At 43.5% G+C, this 18,378-nt stretch overlaps 1 protein-coding gene across 2 annotated transcripts in view; it reads left to right on the top strand.

The window, feature by feature from the left end:
* Positions 1-10,247, top strand: part of TAF4 (TATA-box binding protein associated factor 4) — a 36,071-nt gene extending 25,824 nt beyond the window's left edge. The window contains exons 11-16 of one of the 2 annotated variants that reach the window (XM_085241697.1): positions 493-662; positions 1,262-1,392; positions 2,668-2,793; positions 4,476-4,532; positions 4,616-4,735; positions 8,729-10,247. In XM_085241697.1, the coding sequence (XP_085097823.1) occupies positions 493-662; positions 1,262-1,392; positions 2,668-2,793; positions 4,476-4,532; positions 4,616-4,735; positions 8,729-8,896 (772 nt within the window). In that variant the 3' untranslated portion in view covers positions 8,897-10,247. Of the gene's footprint in view, positions 1-492; positions 666-1,261; positions 1,393-2,667; positions 2,794-4,475; positions 4,533-4,615; positions 4,736-8,728 lie in introns of those variants that run through there. The other variant, XR_014887762.1, reaches the window with a different exon arrangement.
* Positions 10,248-18,378: the final 8,131 nt, after the last annotated feature.

The following is an 18,378-nucleotide window of genomic DNA, read 5'->3' as shown; positions in this document are numbered from 1 at the left end:
CTACTTAAAGACTTGTACAAACAACTGTGGACATGCTTGTACCAGATTGGTTTTATCATTTAGCTGGCACTAAGGGTAAATATTTAAACTCACAAACAATTCTTGTCTGGACAAGCAAGTAGAATTCATTCCTCTGCACCTTCCAACTCTGCTCAGATTGTTTGGATGTACAGCCTGTTTTACAACCATGAATGCAGTTTATTATTATTTGTGGTAGTGATGCATCTAGTCTCTTGTTTCTTAAGGTGCTAAAATGTTGTGTAAGAAAAGATATTGGGAAAAACAGTTAAGAAATGCAAAATGATAGAAATGCTCCTCGAGCTCTTTGGAACCAAATAATGTTAGTTTAATTTTAGCACATAATAAAAGCAAAAACGAAATGGAATATTCAGGTTTATTGTGGAACTCATTATGTGCAGCCATGGTTTTGTAGCAGTGTGTGTAGATATAAGTGCTGAATTTAACTGTTGTAATGAATTTTCCTTTCTTAAGGGATGATGATGACATTAATGATGTTGCATCAATGGCTGGAGTCAACCTGTCAGAGGAAAGTGCTCGGATATTGGCAACAAACTCGGAGCTGGTGGGCACGTTAACAAGGTCTTGTAAAGATGAAACCTTCCTCTTCTCGGCACCTTTACAAAGAAGGATATTAGAAATAGGTATGCTGATGTTTCTAGAGATTTAATAAGCACATTTCACCAGTGCTGAGTTCAATGAAAGACATTTTCCTTACAAATTAATTTGAATAGATCTAAAATTGTTAGAGTAGTTGTCTTTTTGTGTAATTGGATGCTTGTCGGTGATCATTCAGCTTATGGAAATAGAAGAATGTGTGAAGAATAACAAAGCTATAGAAGCATGGAAATTTAACACCAAAATTACTGTACTTGGTTAAAACTGACTGCATAAAATCATACAGCAACAAAAATAATGAAATTTGTTTGGAAAAAAAGATAAATCTGGGAACGACTTTATCATATTTACTTACAAATTTACAAATGATAGAATAACAAAAAGCCTTCTTCAGTTACTTGTTTTGCTGTAGCATGCAGCATTTCTTAACAGTCATAAGCTTTGCTAGACTAAACTTGGTGTATACCATTTCCTATCTAATGCTTCTTTGCATACATGCATGAAAGCCTTGCTTTGCCAAGCGTTTACGTTTCCATGACAGACATTGGCCATGAGGTTTAACTGAATTGTATAATTATTATTGTTATTTATTATTTTTTTCTATAACTTTTTGCCCTGATCATAGGTAAAAAACATGGAATAACAGAAATCCATCCTGACGTAGTTAGCTATGTATCACACGCTACACAACAAAGACTACAAAACCTCGTGGAAAAGCTATCAGAGACTGCTCAGCAAAGGAATATTTCTTATAAGGTAACTGTTTAATTGCACAAATCACACTGCACACATTTAGTGGCCTGTTATATGCATGTGTACGGATGTTCTTCGTTCTCTAAAGTTAGGCTGTTTATTGTCTCTGATTCATCTTACACTAAGGTATTAATATATCTGGATGACTAGTTGGCTTCAGCTTGCATATGTAAATTTTTTTAAAAACAAATGTAGATGAACTATTCCTACCCCTTAATTATATCAAACGTTTAAAATCTGAGTGATTGTACAATGGGATAGGCAGATAGAAGATGTGATTTATTTTTGTTCACCACACCCCAGCATTATGTGCCATCTGGTAAAGGTCAGTCAGCATCAAGTCTCCCAGCGTAAAGCTGAATGATGTGATAGATGAGTTCTTCATCTTTCATTTCCTTTCTTCAAGTGTACAGCAACATTGCCAGCTAGCTTTTTGATGTCGAATTGAAGCTACCTGAAGGAGCTGTTCTTCAGAAGCCTTTTTTGTGTGCTTAGTGATGATATAATTGTAGAACCCTTGCGTTCCTTTGTTTCTGGAATTCTATCTATATAGGACCAGTGGGTACAGGGAGGAAAGTAATCATTGAACATGTATTAATATATTCCTTCAAGGAAATATTCTTTGACTGCTCTGACCCTCCAAAAAGGTATACTGTGAGTCATAGAAGTCCAGCTCTGCAACTGCCCTAGCAAGAAGAAGATGCAGCAAAATCTAGTATTGAGGCTTACATCAATTTATATCCTTCTTTCCTCCCATTGCCAGCATATAGGAAGCATATTCTCTACTCCTTTTTGATGGTAACTAATGCTAAATGAGGCACTTTGTAGGGAAACAAGTGGCTGAATGTAGAATGAGCTACTGAGTTTTACCTGCTTTTCAATCACCTGGCTGTGTTGTATTAGAATGAGTAGCCTGTATCTGCTAATGCTGCTGGGATCAGTGTGGGACTAGGGAGCACTGAATTCTCAAGACTGCTGTCTGACAGATGCATATACTTAATAGATGCAAATAGAAGAAAAAAGAATCTCTAAAATATGTTTGTGAAGTTAAAACGATGATGGTATTAATGTGGAAGTCAAAATCTGATGAATTCACAAAATAGAACAAAATGCTTTTAAGAGCTGGTTTGACTGGTGTAAATACACACTTGCTATTTGCTTGAAAAGGACAAAGTGAACAGTTGAGATTTAAATGTATATGTTCTTCTCCAGTACAGTACAAGCTAACAGCTTTGTTTTTAAGATATATAATGAGGAACATATTTGCCATGTTTTCAGGATGATGAAAGATACGAACAAGCAAGTGACGTTCGGGCACAGCTCAAGTTCTTTGAACAACTTGATCAAATAGAAAAGCAGCGTAAAGATGAACAAGAAAGGGAAATTTTAATGCGTGCAGCAAAGGCAAGTGCTTGGATTTCACTCACATTTGCAAATTGTCTTTTTTTTTTTTACGTCGAAAGTGCAGAATTTCTTCTCTTTGTAAAGGACTTCCAGTGAAGGAAAAGACTAATTCTCAGAGGTGGAACATGATGAGGGTGTTCTTTAGATACAGCTCTGTTCTGCTTTCCACAGAAAGGGCTGCTGCTTTGCCTTTCCCGTTGCATTTTCCCAAATTTAGTAGGCCCTCAAAGCCAGTCTTTGTGCTTTTCACTGAGGAAAAAGGTTAATTTTATAGCTTGGTTGTATTCCTAAATTATATGCAATAGAGAAGTTACCAGTATTTTGGGGGAATAGAAATAGAGTTCAGAAACGTTTTGACAAATTGAAGAAATGTAATTAATAGGAAGCAGTTGATGTAAGCACTGCACTTTTTGGTTGTACTTGGTGACCCAAGTATAGGATGGATGTGACTACCTAGGAGGGAGCACAATTCCCAAAACAACCTAGGATTTCCATCAGGCTTATAGTGTATGGTAGGAGTTGATGACATCAAAATTGATTAGTGCAATATTTGTACATAAGATGTCAGCAAACACTTGAGTTGGTTCCTATTATACTTGAGATGGAATACTCTGTCCAGGAGCCCTGTGGCAGGTAGATTTCTGAAGGAAAGCAATTTACAAGTCTAGAAAACGTGACCTATAAAATAAGAAAAGATTTTATGCATTCTTTTCAGAAGGGGGAAGATGAGGGTGAGATATATGTAAATCATTGCTTACTCTATGAAGCAATAATTTGCATGTTCTTATAATTTCCTGTGTTTGCTGCACCTGGAGTGCAGCAGGAAAGACCTTGGTTAATCATGAGGAAAAGCTTAACATTTGAAGGATGCTTGAGTATTGAATTACAATAATTTATTTTGTTGCTGGTCTAGAGGTTGGATGGGATTGAAAACACCATTTGTTTGGATACACATCGTATTGCTGTGTGAGGAGTATGAATGAAAGACTGTCTTGAAGTTCTTCCCATTTTCTGTTTGTTTGACTTCTTGGGGAAAAAAACCAGAAAACAAGAAACTAAGAGAGCTGATACACATATCCCCAAAAACACAACCAAAACCAATGTCTTGATATCATTAGACTATAAAGTTTACTGAAATAATGCATTCTGTTGCTTCTACGAATATGGAATACGATGGGCAGGTGGTAATGCTTGAGGTCTGTTGGCCACTTAACTGGCCTTCTGTTCAAATGGCAGTTTGACCATCTGTAGGCACAGCAAATAATGTTCTTACTAACCATGTGGTTGTACATGTATGGGAGGAATTCTTCTGAAAAGCAAAGGTGTGATTCCTTTTTGAGATTCAGAGTTATGCGTATTTTGTGCCTCATAATGGTTTTCTTTAGGCATAAATGTGTGCTGTTCCTTTCCTGTTTTTAACAAAGCTGAAGAAGGGGGGGTGCTTTGTCAAAAATAGTTACCTGAAGCTAAGAAATGGAAAACTGTTTTTAATTTCTAAGAATGATTTTCCTTCCCTGTCTCTTCTCCAAAAGTGGTAGGTAGGTACTTTTCACTTCCCATGGAAGTTAAGAAAAGCCTTCATATGCAGTATAAGACGTATCTTCTTTTAATTACTTCTGTAAATTAACTGATTTTTCTTTTTCTTCCTTGACCCATCCGTGTTCGTCATTTTATCAACACAGTCTCGATCTAGGCAAGAAGATCCAGAACAGCTTAGGCTGAAACAGAAGGCCAAGGAGGTAAGTGTTTCACTTTGACATTAACTTTGATTTGGAAAATTTAAAAGAAAAATAATTAATGGTCCTCGTTCTGGCCTATGCAGATGCAGCAACAAGAGCTAGCACAGATGAGACAGAGGGATGCCAACTTGACTGCATTAGCTGCAATTGGTCCAAGAAAGAAAAGGAAAGTGGATTCACCAGGATCTGGATCAGGGACAGAGGTATGGTCTAATTGCAGTTCTTGGTTTTCTGCACCACTCTGCTGTAAAAGACTTTTTTTCAGAGCTCTCTTTCCTCATGGATGGAGGTTTCTGAGTAGCAGAGTTGTATTTTGAATGTGTTCAGATTTTCTTTCTCCAGGGCCAGAATTAATTTTTAGCATGAATGTAATGACATGGGGAGTAAAACTGAGTGATGTTCCCTGTTTTGTGGGACCTGGGGCATGTTAGAAAGCAGTTGCTGTTTGCTCAAGTCTGTGCCTTTTTGGACCTCCGTGGTTTTGGAAGAGATTGTTATAATTGTAGCCAAACTGATTAAGTAATAGCACAAACTAAGTAATAGCACAGACTAATTAATGCCTTTAGTGAGATGGCTGAAGTGATAGAATTGAATCATTAGGAGCTTCCAATTATAGGAAGTTGCCTAATTTATTTCATCAGCTTTTGATTGGCCTTAGTTTTAGGATCTCTGCAGCAGATCAGTTGGACAATTTGTGAGTGATTATGATGCTCACCTATATCCTTTGGATATCTCACAACTTAATCTAGCCTTTTGAAGATTAAAAAAGTCTCTACTGACAAAGTTATCAGTATGCCCAATATTTGATTGGTTTAATGTTCATTTAATTTCAGGTAGATTGATAAACTATCTGCAGTATTTGTAAACAAGTTAATGAACATGAAATGGTATAAAATTGCTTTGTGCATGGAAGACACTGAATATAGGATTTCTCTAATGCTTAGAAGGGACTTGTTATTAACAGGACCAAAAGCTCTGTTTTCATAATTTGAGGTGTTTTCCCTGCAGAATTTTCTATCTGATAGTAAGTGACAGGATAGTAATAATTGAATAATTCTGCTTGTGAATGAGCATTGCACATTTTTGCTGCTAAGGCAGTTTGAGCTATAGAGAAGCTCTGTTTCAGGATAGTTCACCTTGTTTTATACTGAGTTGTTAGAAGCAGTAATTTACAAGTCCTCGATATAAAATATTACAGAACAATCTGAATACTAACAGATGATATTTTTATATTAAAATCAAGCCTCTTGAGCATCTTCATAAATAATTTTGAGTTTTGAAAGCTAGTGAAATGCCTATTATTGATAGGGTTGTTTTTATATAAGTTAACAAATTCCTGAATTAATGTTTTATAAACGTAGTTTAAAATTAGGAAGTTTGCAGAATTGTGGCACTGAGATCAATATTGATATGAATGATGTGGTCTCTGAGGAGTATACTGAAATACCTCACAGAGTGTTCCTGTTGGCATTGCCTGCTTAGCATGCTCAGCTGTGCAGCAGTGTGAATAGTCTGTTCGTGTCACCTAGGTTATGAAATGTGTTTTATATCTGCTGTGAACACTTGTTTGTATTTCATCTAAATCTGACTAATGTAGTTATCCTAGATTAATCGCTTACTGGTTAACCAATTAACCGCAGGTTTCCAGGAAATCTAATTTTTTGTCGTTTAATTAAGAACCAGCTGCTTTTGATCTGATAAACTCACAGCTGTGCTTTTGCTGCTGTGTCACTTGACATTTTTAAATTGAGCTCCACTTGTCGCCATTTGTGTGCAGTTTGTAGCTAAGGCATATTACAAGAAGTGTGGAAAATAAGGTTTGTCATTACTTAGACACAGATTTGTAAATGTAAGCTTTTGATGTGTAGGAATGCTGAATCTTAATTACATGTAAAATCACCTCTAAGTAATAACTGTACTGTTTCGGAATCCAACAGAACAGGCTGCTGTCATTTTTACAATCTTATGTCCACATGATTTTATTGACAGTTATGAGAAAGCTGCTTAACTCATTCTGTGCCTACAGGAGTAGCAGTTATCTCTCTTTATAATCATTCCTAAAATTTCTATTGGTTTGAAGTGGTCTATATAATAAAACGGGGATTGAGCCTCTCCTAATGTAGCAGAGGGTTGTTAGGGTAGTATGGTTAGGTTGTGGTTGGACTTGATGATCTTTAAGGTCTTTTCCAACCTGAGCAATTCTGTGATTCTAAGGAATATTTGGAAGACAAAAGTAAAAGAACCCCACCCAGCCATTCTTTCTATAGACCTTTTATTCCTAACTTGTATGTATCTGATATTTAGCATCCAGTGCTGTCCTGCAATCAGTGTCCATTGAAGTCGATAGAAAATAAGCACCTATGTTGTGTGTTTTAAAATGTGCCTTTGGAAATCTGGCCTTTAAGCAGTGCAGAGGGCTTGTGGGCTCAACAAGTAACGTGTGGGAGTGGTGAGGTGCTGGAACAGCTGCCCAGGGAGGCTGTGGATGCTCCGTCCATCCCTGGAGGTGTTCAAGGCCAGGTTGGATGGTGCCCTGGGCAGCCTGGGCTGCTATGAAATGTGGAGGTTGGTGGCCCTGCGTGTGGCAGGGGGTTGGAGATCCGTGATCCTTGAGGTCCCTTCCAACCCTGGCCATTCTGTGATTCTGTGCTTGAGAAGCAGAAGTGTGACTCCATTGCTGGTGGTGTGCTGCAGTGACAGCGCCTTCCAGCACGGGGTTCGGTTGGTTCCTCAGTTCGTGCACCAAGAATAAAGGTATACACGTAACATGCAGAGGACTGCATGGCTGTGTGTCTCAGCACCTTGTTCACATGGCTCTCGTGCTACTGCACTGTTCTTGCTTTTCTCAGGTCTACTCTCAGGTGTTCTTCATTAGAACACTTCTTTTGGTGCTCCAGAATGTCAGGCGATGGACCTTCTGGTGTCAGTTGGTACAAAGAGTAGTAGACCATTCTAGCAAATGAAATTGGAGGTGAAAAAAAGTATAAGCAAGCCATGGAAATGCGGTCTGTTTCCAGTCAGTCCACGCGTATGGTTTCTTTTCACGCACAAAGAGCAAAGTATCTCCAACGGGCAACTGCCAAAAGTATCCCCGGCTTCTAAAGCCGGAGCTGGAAGTTGGTTTTTGGTCTCTTTGTGCCATCTGCTGGCGGCTGTGCTCACTGCTGCCGTTCTGTTCTGCCGGGCAGGCGAGGAGCAGCGCTGTGCCTCGGGAGCTGAGCTGCGCTGCATCACTGCCCGGCAGGGAGCTGGGTGCACGTGTTGGAAAACTCGGTGACACATCCATCTCTTTTCTGAAAGAGACGGTCTGTTACTCTAGATGGCGTTCTTGCTGGATCTCATGGCATTTAGAGCATTGTGGGATTTCCTTGCTTATGTAAAGGAAAGTATAGAAAACATATAGGAGTTGTATTAATCACCTGTGTCCTATCATGGCTGTGATTTCTCTTCTGCAAGTGAAAATTTGACTTAGCTGTAGCAGAGTTGCTCTATCAACTTGGTTAGGAGTCCATGTGCATGTAAACAGCTGAAGAAGGGCTGTGGCATGTCTAAACATCTCTAAAGAAATCTTATGGTCTTTCTCCTGCTTTTCTTGTTCTATTTTTTCTGAAGTAAATAATGCACTACTTGTGGCAGATGACCAGTGTGTACCAGAGGGATAAACGTTGCCAAAAGATAGACAGGAATTCAGAGATGGTTAGAGAATGAATGTCTGCTGGTGTCCAGAATAGCTGCTGCTTAATATAATCCTGAGCTTGGTTACAGCTGTTGTCAGCAACAGGCAGAGCTGGTGGCACTCTGCTGTGAAGATCAGGGGAGATCAAGGGCATGATTTGAGACCTCCCAGCCAGGCGGATGGGTGTGCTTCCCAGTTCAGAAAGAGCTGCAGGGCGAGGGTCTGTACAAACACTGAGACTTTTTGTTTGCTTTGCTCGGTGGGATTACCTTACTACAGATAGAAGCAGCTTTTTGTTATTTTATTTTTATTTTGATTAAGCTAAACATCACTGATAGCATTTAACTATTGAACTGCAGTTAACAAATAATAATTACAAAATGCCTAAGTTGATAGCATACACCGTCTGTGAGCTTCCTGGACATCATCCACCGGTTCTCATCTTGTGTTTTCCCCTAGAAGCTCTGCAGTAAGTGTGGCCGCAGACCTGTTCTGATGCTTCTGCTCTTTTCCTTCCCAGGGATCTGGTTCGAGTGCAGCAGTCCCAGGCAGCTCTGGAGTTGGAACAACCAGACAGTTTACGCGACAAAGGATAACGCGGGTGAACCTCAGGGACCTCATATTTTGTTTAGAAAATGAGCGAGAGACAAGCCATTCACTATTGCTATATAAAGCATTCCTTAAGTAAAGTGGAAAAGATCAAGGTATTTTTGACGGAGAGCCGCCTGAGGACATTTTTTTATATATTTGCAGATTTCGCCTTTTTGTAACAAGCAAATGGGATATTGTTTGAAAAACAGCCACCTCTTTACATGGAACAGTTTTATATTCCTGTTTATAAATAAACTCTTCAGTGTGAGAGAAAATACATTTCTGTAACAGTGAGGATACTTACAAGGCCTGTGGATACTATAAAAGGACAATTAAACTTTAACTCATCTCTTGATTGAGTGGCCTTCTTGCCAAACAAGCCATATATAAAGACTGATGGAATCGTTTAGCAAATAACTAGCTACCCTGTCAGCCCTGTAGCAGTTTTGACATTAATTGTGCGTTTTAGTTCAGTTTTATTCAACTAAATCAATTATATAGGCATATGTCTACAGCAGATGACCTCATTTCATTTAGCTTTTTTTTTTTTTTTGAACAGTCAGTTAGCAAAGCAAACTGATTTTTTTAAGGATATTTATCTTTCCCCCAAATGTTCAAAATCTAGAGGGATATACAGTTAATTTTAAACATAACCTCAATTTTAATCACATTATTGCTTATTAGAGGCCCTGAAATCCCGTAAAGGAGGGTTACTTCTGAATGTTTTAGCAGCATCTGTAAAAATGCATTTTATTTGCTATAGTTTGTAAAGCTGTAAAGTTAAAAAAGGAAAAAAAGGAAAAAAAGAGAAACCTTTTCAGCATAAATATATTTTACTTGCACTGTGTTTTTTAGCTAAAGTGAAAGCTTAGATTAAATAAAATCAAAGTTGAGAGGAATCATCAGTGTGAATCAAGTGTTGAAAAATGGTTGGTGTATTTTGTCAGTAATTGTACATAATTTTTGGCACATAACATAAAAATGGCTATGTAAACTATAATTATTTTGCTAAAAGACTGTATGCAAGCTGTGGGCCTACTTTAAAGATGTCCAGAGCAAAGTCCCTTCTTTGTACCTATTTTTTTATTACAAATATACTAATTGGTTCTTTATATTTTCAGAGGTTATTGTATTAAATTGTCTATTGATAGTACTTTTATGACTGTAAATACTTTGGCTTTCTTTGTGTGACCTCTCATGGTAGAATTTAACTCTCTTGCGTGTAAACTGAATGCTATCAGTATTTTTATCAACACCTGACAACTGTTACACCCCTTTCATTTTGTCTTTTAGGAAATCCTGTCTTTCCATTTTTTTTCATGTAAATTTTGCACAGTTACTTGTTCATATGTAAATATTTACTTTCAAAAATGAAGTTTTTAATTGCTATTGTTTTATATAGGATTGAAAGAAAATTAACTCCTTTATTAAAAACAAATTTATCTGTATTTGCTAATGTATTTTTCTCTCTGACTCTTTTCTCCTCTTGAATTTATTTTTCTCGGTACAGTAAAAGATCCGTCTGCCCGAGGGGATGCTGTTTGCTAAAGATGCACTTTGGTTTTTTATATTGTTTTGTTCTGTCAGTGTTTTGGAGGTATGTTTTGGAGGTATGTAACTTAATCCAGCTGGAAGCATCGTTATTGGGGATCTCAGATGGAGGCCAATGGCTCGTGGGGTGTTTTGTGTTTGGTTTTTAAGCGGGGAAACTTTCTGAAGAGATCCTGAGAACTATTTGGTTTTGATCTAGCGAAGACGTAACAAAATCTCCTCTGCTGAGGGCAAGCCTGCTTCCTCAGCCACAGTTACTGCAGCAGGATGGTGTGATGCAGAAGGAGGTGTGATAGAACATTTGGAGCACAGCTGTGAAAGACCGTAATCAGGGACTCATTTTTGTTTACTAATGTGAAAGCCAGAAGGTGTATTTCTGATGCTCTGTACTGAATGTTTTGCTTCTGATTTATTTTTTTTTTATAAATAATTTTCCCCACGTGAGTGGTTTACAAAAATAAATAAACACAATTGTGAGGGCCCAATCCCCCCTGTTAGGTGCATAGAAAAATCAGTGGCTTTGATCATTGTTTCTTGTGAACAGACAAACCTACCTATGGGCTCCTGCTCCAGGTGTGCTGCTGGAGGGCTGCATGTGCTCACGTGGCACAGAGACCCACTGCAAAGGCTGCAGCAGTGTTGTGCTCCCCAGTGTCACGTACAGCACTTACTGGAAGGTTTTACTTGTTTGTAAACTCCAGTCTGTCTTTGGAATTATGTAATGTTGTTAAATGTAAAGAAACAGCCTTGACTTTTGTCCAGATCATTGTCACAGCCTTCCTTCCAGCCAAGGAGCACAGAGCTGCGGCAGGTGAGTTGGGAAGAACCTCCTGACCTTGGTGTGTTGCTTTGGGGTAAGGCATGCCTGAGAAACTGGAGCTGCTTGGCTCTCTGCTGTCTGGACAGAAGGCTGGGAAGTGCTGGAGCAGCCAGAGGAATTGGGCAGAGGAGGCAAATCTGTAAGGTTGCAGCACTTGGTTTTGGTTTACATCACGTCTGGAAGCGCAGTCAGCTGTTTGCTCCGTGCAGTTCTTCCCACCCAGTGGCAGTCCCTGAATTCCAGGCAGGAATGTTGGTAGCCCCCCTGTAGCTCACATTGCTGTGGGCTGAGATTGTGGCTGGGTTGAGTGCTGCCTCCTGCGGCTGTCGGCATACTTCTGAGATGTTCTGGCAGATCAGCTGTGGATGTTATTAATCCATATATTGATAAGATGGTGACTATTTTAAAGCCTCTCAGAAGCTTTATGACCCAGAGCAGAAGTTGGAGCTGAACGCAATAGTGAATGCATGTGTGGGGCTGCACAGCCCTGGTGTCTCAGTGCCCTGCAGGGAGGGGAGCTCTGGGCCCTGGTGCAGCTCCAACCCTTCACTATAAGTTTGCAGCACTCCTGCATGTGACCTGCAGGCCCTGCACCCTGCCTTATGTTAGCCTTGCTCTACTTCAACACCTTTGATGAGATGGTGTGTAGCTGTAATGCTCCTGAGCTACTGCTGGTGGTTTTTTTTCTAGCACAGAAATCCAGTGGAACCACTGAGATACGACGCAGTCTGATGTGAGCCTGGTTTTCATATTTCACAGCTTTGCAATTAAATTGATATGCTTTCAAGGCACTGAAATACACAGGGAAAGATACATGCATAGACACTGATCAATGCCACCAAAATTCCCAACAGCTCAGATTTTGTTGGAGACCTCAGTCTGATCCAGGAAATTTCCTCATCTTCATTAATGGTCTGAATTAGAAATGACATGCTAACACAGCAGTCGCTTCAACAGTTTTGAAACTGGCAGAGAAGAGGAGTTAACAGTTGGGGTAAGTCAGAATCCTGCTTGGTTGCACACCTGATACACTCAAGCAGCAATTTCTCCCTGGCCTGTGTATGTAGATCCATGTACTGTGTGTTTACATTGAGAAGAGCCTCTTTAGAAACTTCCAGTACTCCTGCAGGGCTGTTTGCACATCTGGGCTTTAGGCAAGGGCTGGCTGGGTGCTTCAGTTTGCTCCTAACCTTTGATCTGAGCACAGCGTGGCTTTACTTCAGCACTTGTGTACTTCTCAATCCAACAGCAAACCGAAGTCTATCTACAAATATATAAATAATGTAAATAAATTTGCATGTGCTTCCTGGCTTTCTGTCCTGCCTTCAGTGCTCTAACCTCACACCGCTGCGATGGAGCATTGCCCAGCTGTAGGGATGGGGCTGAGATCGGTCTGTGTGATCTCCCAGGAGGCGGCGCTGGGATGCAGTGTCCTGCAGGGACAATTCTGCTGCCTCCACGCGGTGCCCAGTGCTTTCTTCCCCTTCTGAAGGAGCAAGGGAAAGCTGTGAGGTGGGTGGGCTGGGACTGATCTCTCACGCTTGGAAAGTAATAGCTGAGCGCCTCGAACTTAATGTTTCTTTGCTCCTTCTATCATTCATCAGTGTCACCCCTACCCCGTTGCCTGCTCGAGGGCCAGGCCGGTTTGAAGGGGAGAGGTGCTGGATGAGGGCTGTGTGCCAATAGCGCAAAGCAACAGCTGAAGCGGGTGCCCAGGGCGTAAAGCCGGCTGTGCGGGATAAGGGAGGAGCAGCGGTCAGCGGATAGAGGGCAGCTCTATGCTGCGGGCGGAGCCGCTCCGTGCGGGAGATGAGCGCAGGCAGCGCTCGGAGCGGCTGTTTGCTTCTCCGCCGTACGGTTCTGTGTCCGTGTGGGGAAAGGCAGAGGAGAAGGGGTGAGAAAGCTGAGCCGCACGGCCGTCCCGTCCCGCGTAGTTGAGGCATCGCTGACGCTCTCACGGAGCGCCGGGGCCGGGAACCGCTCGCTAATTGCAGCCCGTTCATTAATAAAGAGCCGAATCCGCTGCCGGCCCCGCGGCGGGCGGCAGGGGGAGCTCCGAGTCCGTCCGGCTCCATCCCCGGCTCAGCTCCGCACGGGGCGGCACGTCTGCCTCATTCCGAGCCAGAAATATCTGTTTGCTGGGAGGTAAATAGCAGAAAACGCGAAGGAGAGGAAGAGTGGATATAGGCTAACTGATAAAGCGAGAAAAACAAAGCTCGAATTAGAAATAATAACAATAATAAAAAAACGCGGGCAGCTCCGTGCGCTCGGCAGCTCTGACCCGGGGCTGCTGCGTTGGGAACGGCTGCCAGGGATCGCTGTCTTTCCAGGTCGTTAAGTCCTTTGCTCTTTAGCTTTTTGCCTCCTGAACGCCCCCGAGGTGTGTTATAATCACCCCAAAATGCAGCTTCTAATTGTTCCGTGTCCCCGAGGGGAGAGGGAAGAGAAGAGCTGCAATAAATTGCAATAATCAGCGCTCGGGCAGCAAACGAACCCCGACCTCCTGAGGGGGGGGGAGGGGGTAGAGCGGTGCCTGGCTCTTGCAAAGGGCCGTGTTCAGCGGTAATCTTATTTGTAATCCAATCAATATGTTTACTGAAGGGGAGAATATCATCAAGTATTACTTTAAGACACTTAGGAGATGCGACAGCGTTCAGAACGGGGATGTAAAGGCATTAGGTGGCTGGGTTTGCTAATGGCAACACACAGCAGTGTGCCGGGGGAGTGTGAGGGGGGAGGGCACGGTGTCGTCCTTTGGAGTCCCTCTGTGGGGTGATATCAGTGCTCTGTGCTGTGCCAACCCCTCTGCCCCATTCATGCATCTCATGAATGCAGTGCTTTTTCCAGAGGGGGTCAATGTAGGATTATAAAAACTCACTCTGGTGGCGCTTTCTGCTGAGGGATGTCTCATGTCTTGCCTCCAGCACAGCTCCCACTCTCTCTGCTGCTGCTGGACAGTACAGGGACACGGAGATCTCCACTCCAAAACCCTGCAGGAAGGCTCCCAAAATCCCAGGGCATGGCCCTGCGCTGCCAGAACAGCTCCTTAGTTCCATTGCTGTGCAGAACCTCCCCCCAGAAATGAGGGCTGTGGTGGTCAGAGGTGCCAGGGCTCTGTGGCCCATCCCAGCACAACACCAACATCAAATCATAGAATCATTAAGGTTGGAAAAGAGCTGTGAGATCCCTAAGTCCAATCCCTGCCCTCCCCCCTGTGCCCACTGCCCCGTCCCTCAGTGCCACAGCTCCATGGTTCCTGAACAGCTCCAGGGATGGTGACCCCACCGCCTCCCTGGGCAGCTGTGCCACTGCATCACTGCTCTTACAGAGAGGAATATCCAGCCTGATCCTCAGTGGCCTCAACTGTAAGATGCTGCTAGAAAGCAGCAGCTGTTGTCAGAGCCACAACCCCACGGAGGTGGGAGGCAGAGGATGGACAATTGAGCTTTTATTTGTTGTTCTGCTCAGTAAAGTTTGGAGGCTTTAGTGAATACATATTGGGCAGCATGTAGCATCCATAACAGACAATCAGGCTCTGAAGGGCCCCTGGAGGAGTGCCCTGCTCACCCCAGCAGTTACAGTCCTGAAACACGAGCATTACATGTCTGTAAGTGTATACAGTATTTCCCTTATAAAATTTGCATTCTATCTAATGCATCCCAAAGCTCTTTAAAAACTGAAAATAGAAATTCCAAAGGTTGGGCTGCAGAATGGATGGAGGCTTATCTCACTGCAGCCATTGGGGCCTGGCTGCTGAGGGGATGCTGTGCTCTACGGAGGCACCGATGCTATAGGGAGGTGGGATGGGATGATCACTATGAGTCCAGACCAGAGCACCAAGTTCCACCTGCAGCTCCATCGTTACACCCACCCCCCCACTGCACAGCACCTTAAACTGGGGCTAAACTGACAAGGAAGCTGGTAGGGAAATAAAGCCGACAAGAAAAATAAGTGCTGCCCCTTTAATTATTTAAATTAAGACTTATTTGAAAGCTGTGTTTGCAACAAACACCCTCCTCCCCTTTATTTTTTAATGAGCTCCAGCGCATTGAAAAAGAGGAAAAAAAAAAAACCAATAAACTCCCCCTTGCAGTTTCTGAACATGTTTAATTAAACAGGTCAGAAAAAAGCCCTCCTGCACCGCCTGAGGAACTGTGCTGTCAGCACTCCTTCCCAGCAGCAATACCAGCCTGTGGCCCTGCAGGCTGCAGGTTGGGGCCCTACACAACCCAGGAGAAATTTGGGGTGCAGGGCAGAGCTCTGTAGGACTGCTCCCAAGAGCCAGTCCTGCTCTTACAAAGGCATTCCCACATCTCCAGCACTGATAGTGCAGAGGAATGGGCACATCCCTCATCTGGGCTGAAGGGATTCGTGGCGGGATCTCAGGTTATTGAAAACAAAAATCAGTCTGTCCATTAATAGCACTGGGGAATGGGAAGGAATGGAGCAGGCCAGGAATTGCTGTGTGAAGCCCATTGGCACCAGCCAGCAGGTGCCTGAGGGGGGGCTTAGCCTTGCTTCTGCTAACTTGGCAGTGCTGAGAGGAGTAACACTGATACTGTGGTCTGTGCATGCCTTAGAAAAGATGTATTGAGATGCTTGTGTTGCTGGTTGTCACCAAGTTTTAAGAAATAGAAATAGAGAAAATATAATAGACTCTCCAGATTTGCAGCCTTAATAGCTATGTGGCACATCCTAATTATTATATATCTCTCACATCAGTCTACTCCAGTGAGCGTGGTGTTTTTATTTGGCTCCATCTGGTGTATGATAGCATCCCTCTGACACTGGAACAAGTGTGAATCAGGGAGCAAATCTAACACAAACCTCTGCAGAGAGTTTCCTTACGAGATGCCCTGCCCATTTAGTCCAACCATTAACCCATCCCCACTGTGCCCACTGACCACATCGCTCACAGCCTTTATCCAGTTATATCACAGCCTCCTTACAAAACGGGCCCCTCCCAGCATGCTGCTGGTCCTGCCCTGACTCAGGCTTGCACCAGCAGATGAATGAGAGGCTGCTCTGTATTTACTGCTGCACTACTTCTAATCATATGTTTTCCCAACAAAGAGTTGCCAGCTTGGTACTTAGAGATCAATACATTTTATTTATCACCTCCAGGCAGGCACCATTTCCTATTAATGTCTTTCGCGCTTTATAGGCTAATTAAGGTCAGCTGACCAGCAGAACGCTGCTGTGTTTGCTTTAAGCCACTCTCACTAATTACTGCTTGAACCTGACGTGGTACCCTGCATCAGATGGGTCCCTGCTGTGGGCTCAGTGTTTGCTGCTCCTGCAGCAGCAGCCACCGAGCAGTGGGGATGTGGGGATGGTGCATGTGGTCTCTTGTGATGCTTTTCTGTATTTTATTATTTGGGAGCTCCAAAGAGGCGCTGGAGGCTGCTCAGCACTAAGCCAGCCTGGTGTTCCATATGGGAGCAGGGCACCTTGCTGGAGAATGGTATCTAGGGAAGGTGGGGTGGGGGGGGGGAAATAACTGATCCGAGCTCCAAATGCTCCTCAGTGAGGCATCTCCAGGGATGAGAGGTAACGCGGGGAAAGTCAGGTTGGTATTAGGAGAAATTTCTTCTCCAGAAGAACAGTGATGCAGTGGCACAACAGCTCATGAGGTGGTAGGGTCATCATCCCTGGAGACGCTCCACAACCATGGAGATGTGGCAACAACTGAGAGATGTGGGCAGGGAGCATTGTGGGGTGGGCTGAAGTTGGATTTGGGGATCTTAGAGTTCACTTCCTATCTCAGTGACTCTATGACCTTGCACAGAGTCTGTGTAATGCTATAATGGGATGGAAAGTACTGCCATAATAGTAGGATAGCAAAGCTGTAGATACAGAAACAAAGACAAAAAAAAAAAAAAAAAAAAAAAAGCTGCTTACCTTCAGAAGGTCTACAGTAGGTAGAGAGCTCCAGCAAGAACCTTCCTCTCCACTGCCAGCCCTAAAATGAGGTCTGGGAAGGGGTGGATCTTGTCTCCAGCCCTTCCTGTCGCTCAGGTCCATTGCATACAGCTGAGCTCCCCTGGGTTGGCCCTGCCCTCCCACCAGGGGCTCAACCATTGCTTCAGGCCGCAACTCAGCACTTCTGCTACAGTTTGTCAGCCCCATGCTTTCAGCACTGGTGTCACTGATGTCAGCATGGTATCACAGCTGGTTTAGTCCCAAATAAACCCCAAGCCTGCACCTACTTCTCCTCTGTGCTTAAACCAAACTTCTCAGAGTATCTCACACAGCAGAGCCATTTGTTCAGTGCCACTTCTCTCGTCGTCACTAGTGATAGGTCCCTGAATGTAGGATACTGCCCAGAAGGGAGCTATGCTTCTCCTGCTGGAGTGAGGATGTGGTCCCAGAGCACTGATGGGTGCTGATGGAGGTGCGTTTCCCCCCAGATTTTGCTCTGTGGACCCCATTCTATGAATGCTTCAAGAACTTTGAGTGTGCCTTTGCCATCCTCTGCCTTGCAGGAAAGTGCAGCTTTGTGCTCTGCTCTGCAGATTGCCGTGGTGCCCAGCTGTGAGCTCCATGTCTGTATTGCACAGCAGCTTTTGCCACTCACCACAGCAAGCGGCAGCTCTGCCTCCCTCTCTGGCCATGCTGTGATGGCTCTTGTAGGTACCCCCATATCTGTGGGGTGTTCTGAGAGCGCCCACTCCAGGAAGCACCCTGTGCCCCTGGTATAGCCCTGTCCCTCTCCGCATTCGTCGCCATTTCATCTCCATTACAGTTAGCAGTCTCTTGACGGGACCACAACTGCCCTGTGGCCACCACCCTGGGATCACTCCCTCTGCACTTCTCTAATTCTCTTCTGTCCCCTCCCAGTCTGCCCCCCCCCCCCCAGTCCCTGCACCCCTCAGCCATGGCCTGGTGCCCAGGAGCGGCTCCAGCGTGGCTGAATGGTGCCAGCGAGCCCAATTATGGGGCTGAAATGCACTGTTCTGTGAATGCGTTCCAGCGCTGGCTAATACAGGCTCTGATATTGGCACTGCTTTTGCTAATATTCCTGCCAGCAAATTCTGCTTGAATATTCATGGGAAGTGGATGCAAAGGAAGTCAGAAGCTGAAATGAGGTGAGTTCAGTTAAGAATTCAGGCTCACAATGCAGAGGCCATTTCTTGCAGCGCTCACCCAGGCGTTTGCTCTCTCTCTCCATTAATTTGAATCTATGTTTTGGACTTCTGAGCAAATTT

This window comes from Meleagris gallopavo, chromosome 22, assembly GCF_905368555.1.
Source record: "Meleagris gallopavo chromosome 22, MGAL_WU_HG_1.1, whole genome shotgun sequence".
NCBI lineage: Eukaryota > Metazoa > Chordata > Aves > Galliformes > Phasianidae > Meleagris > Meleagris gallopavo.
Note: the sequence above shows the minus strand (reverse complement) of the source record. Positions and strands in the feature narration are given on the sequence as shown.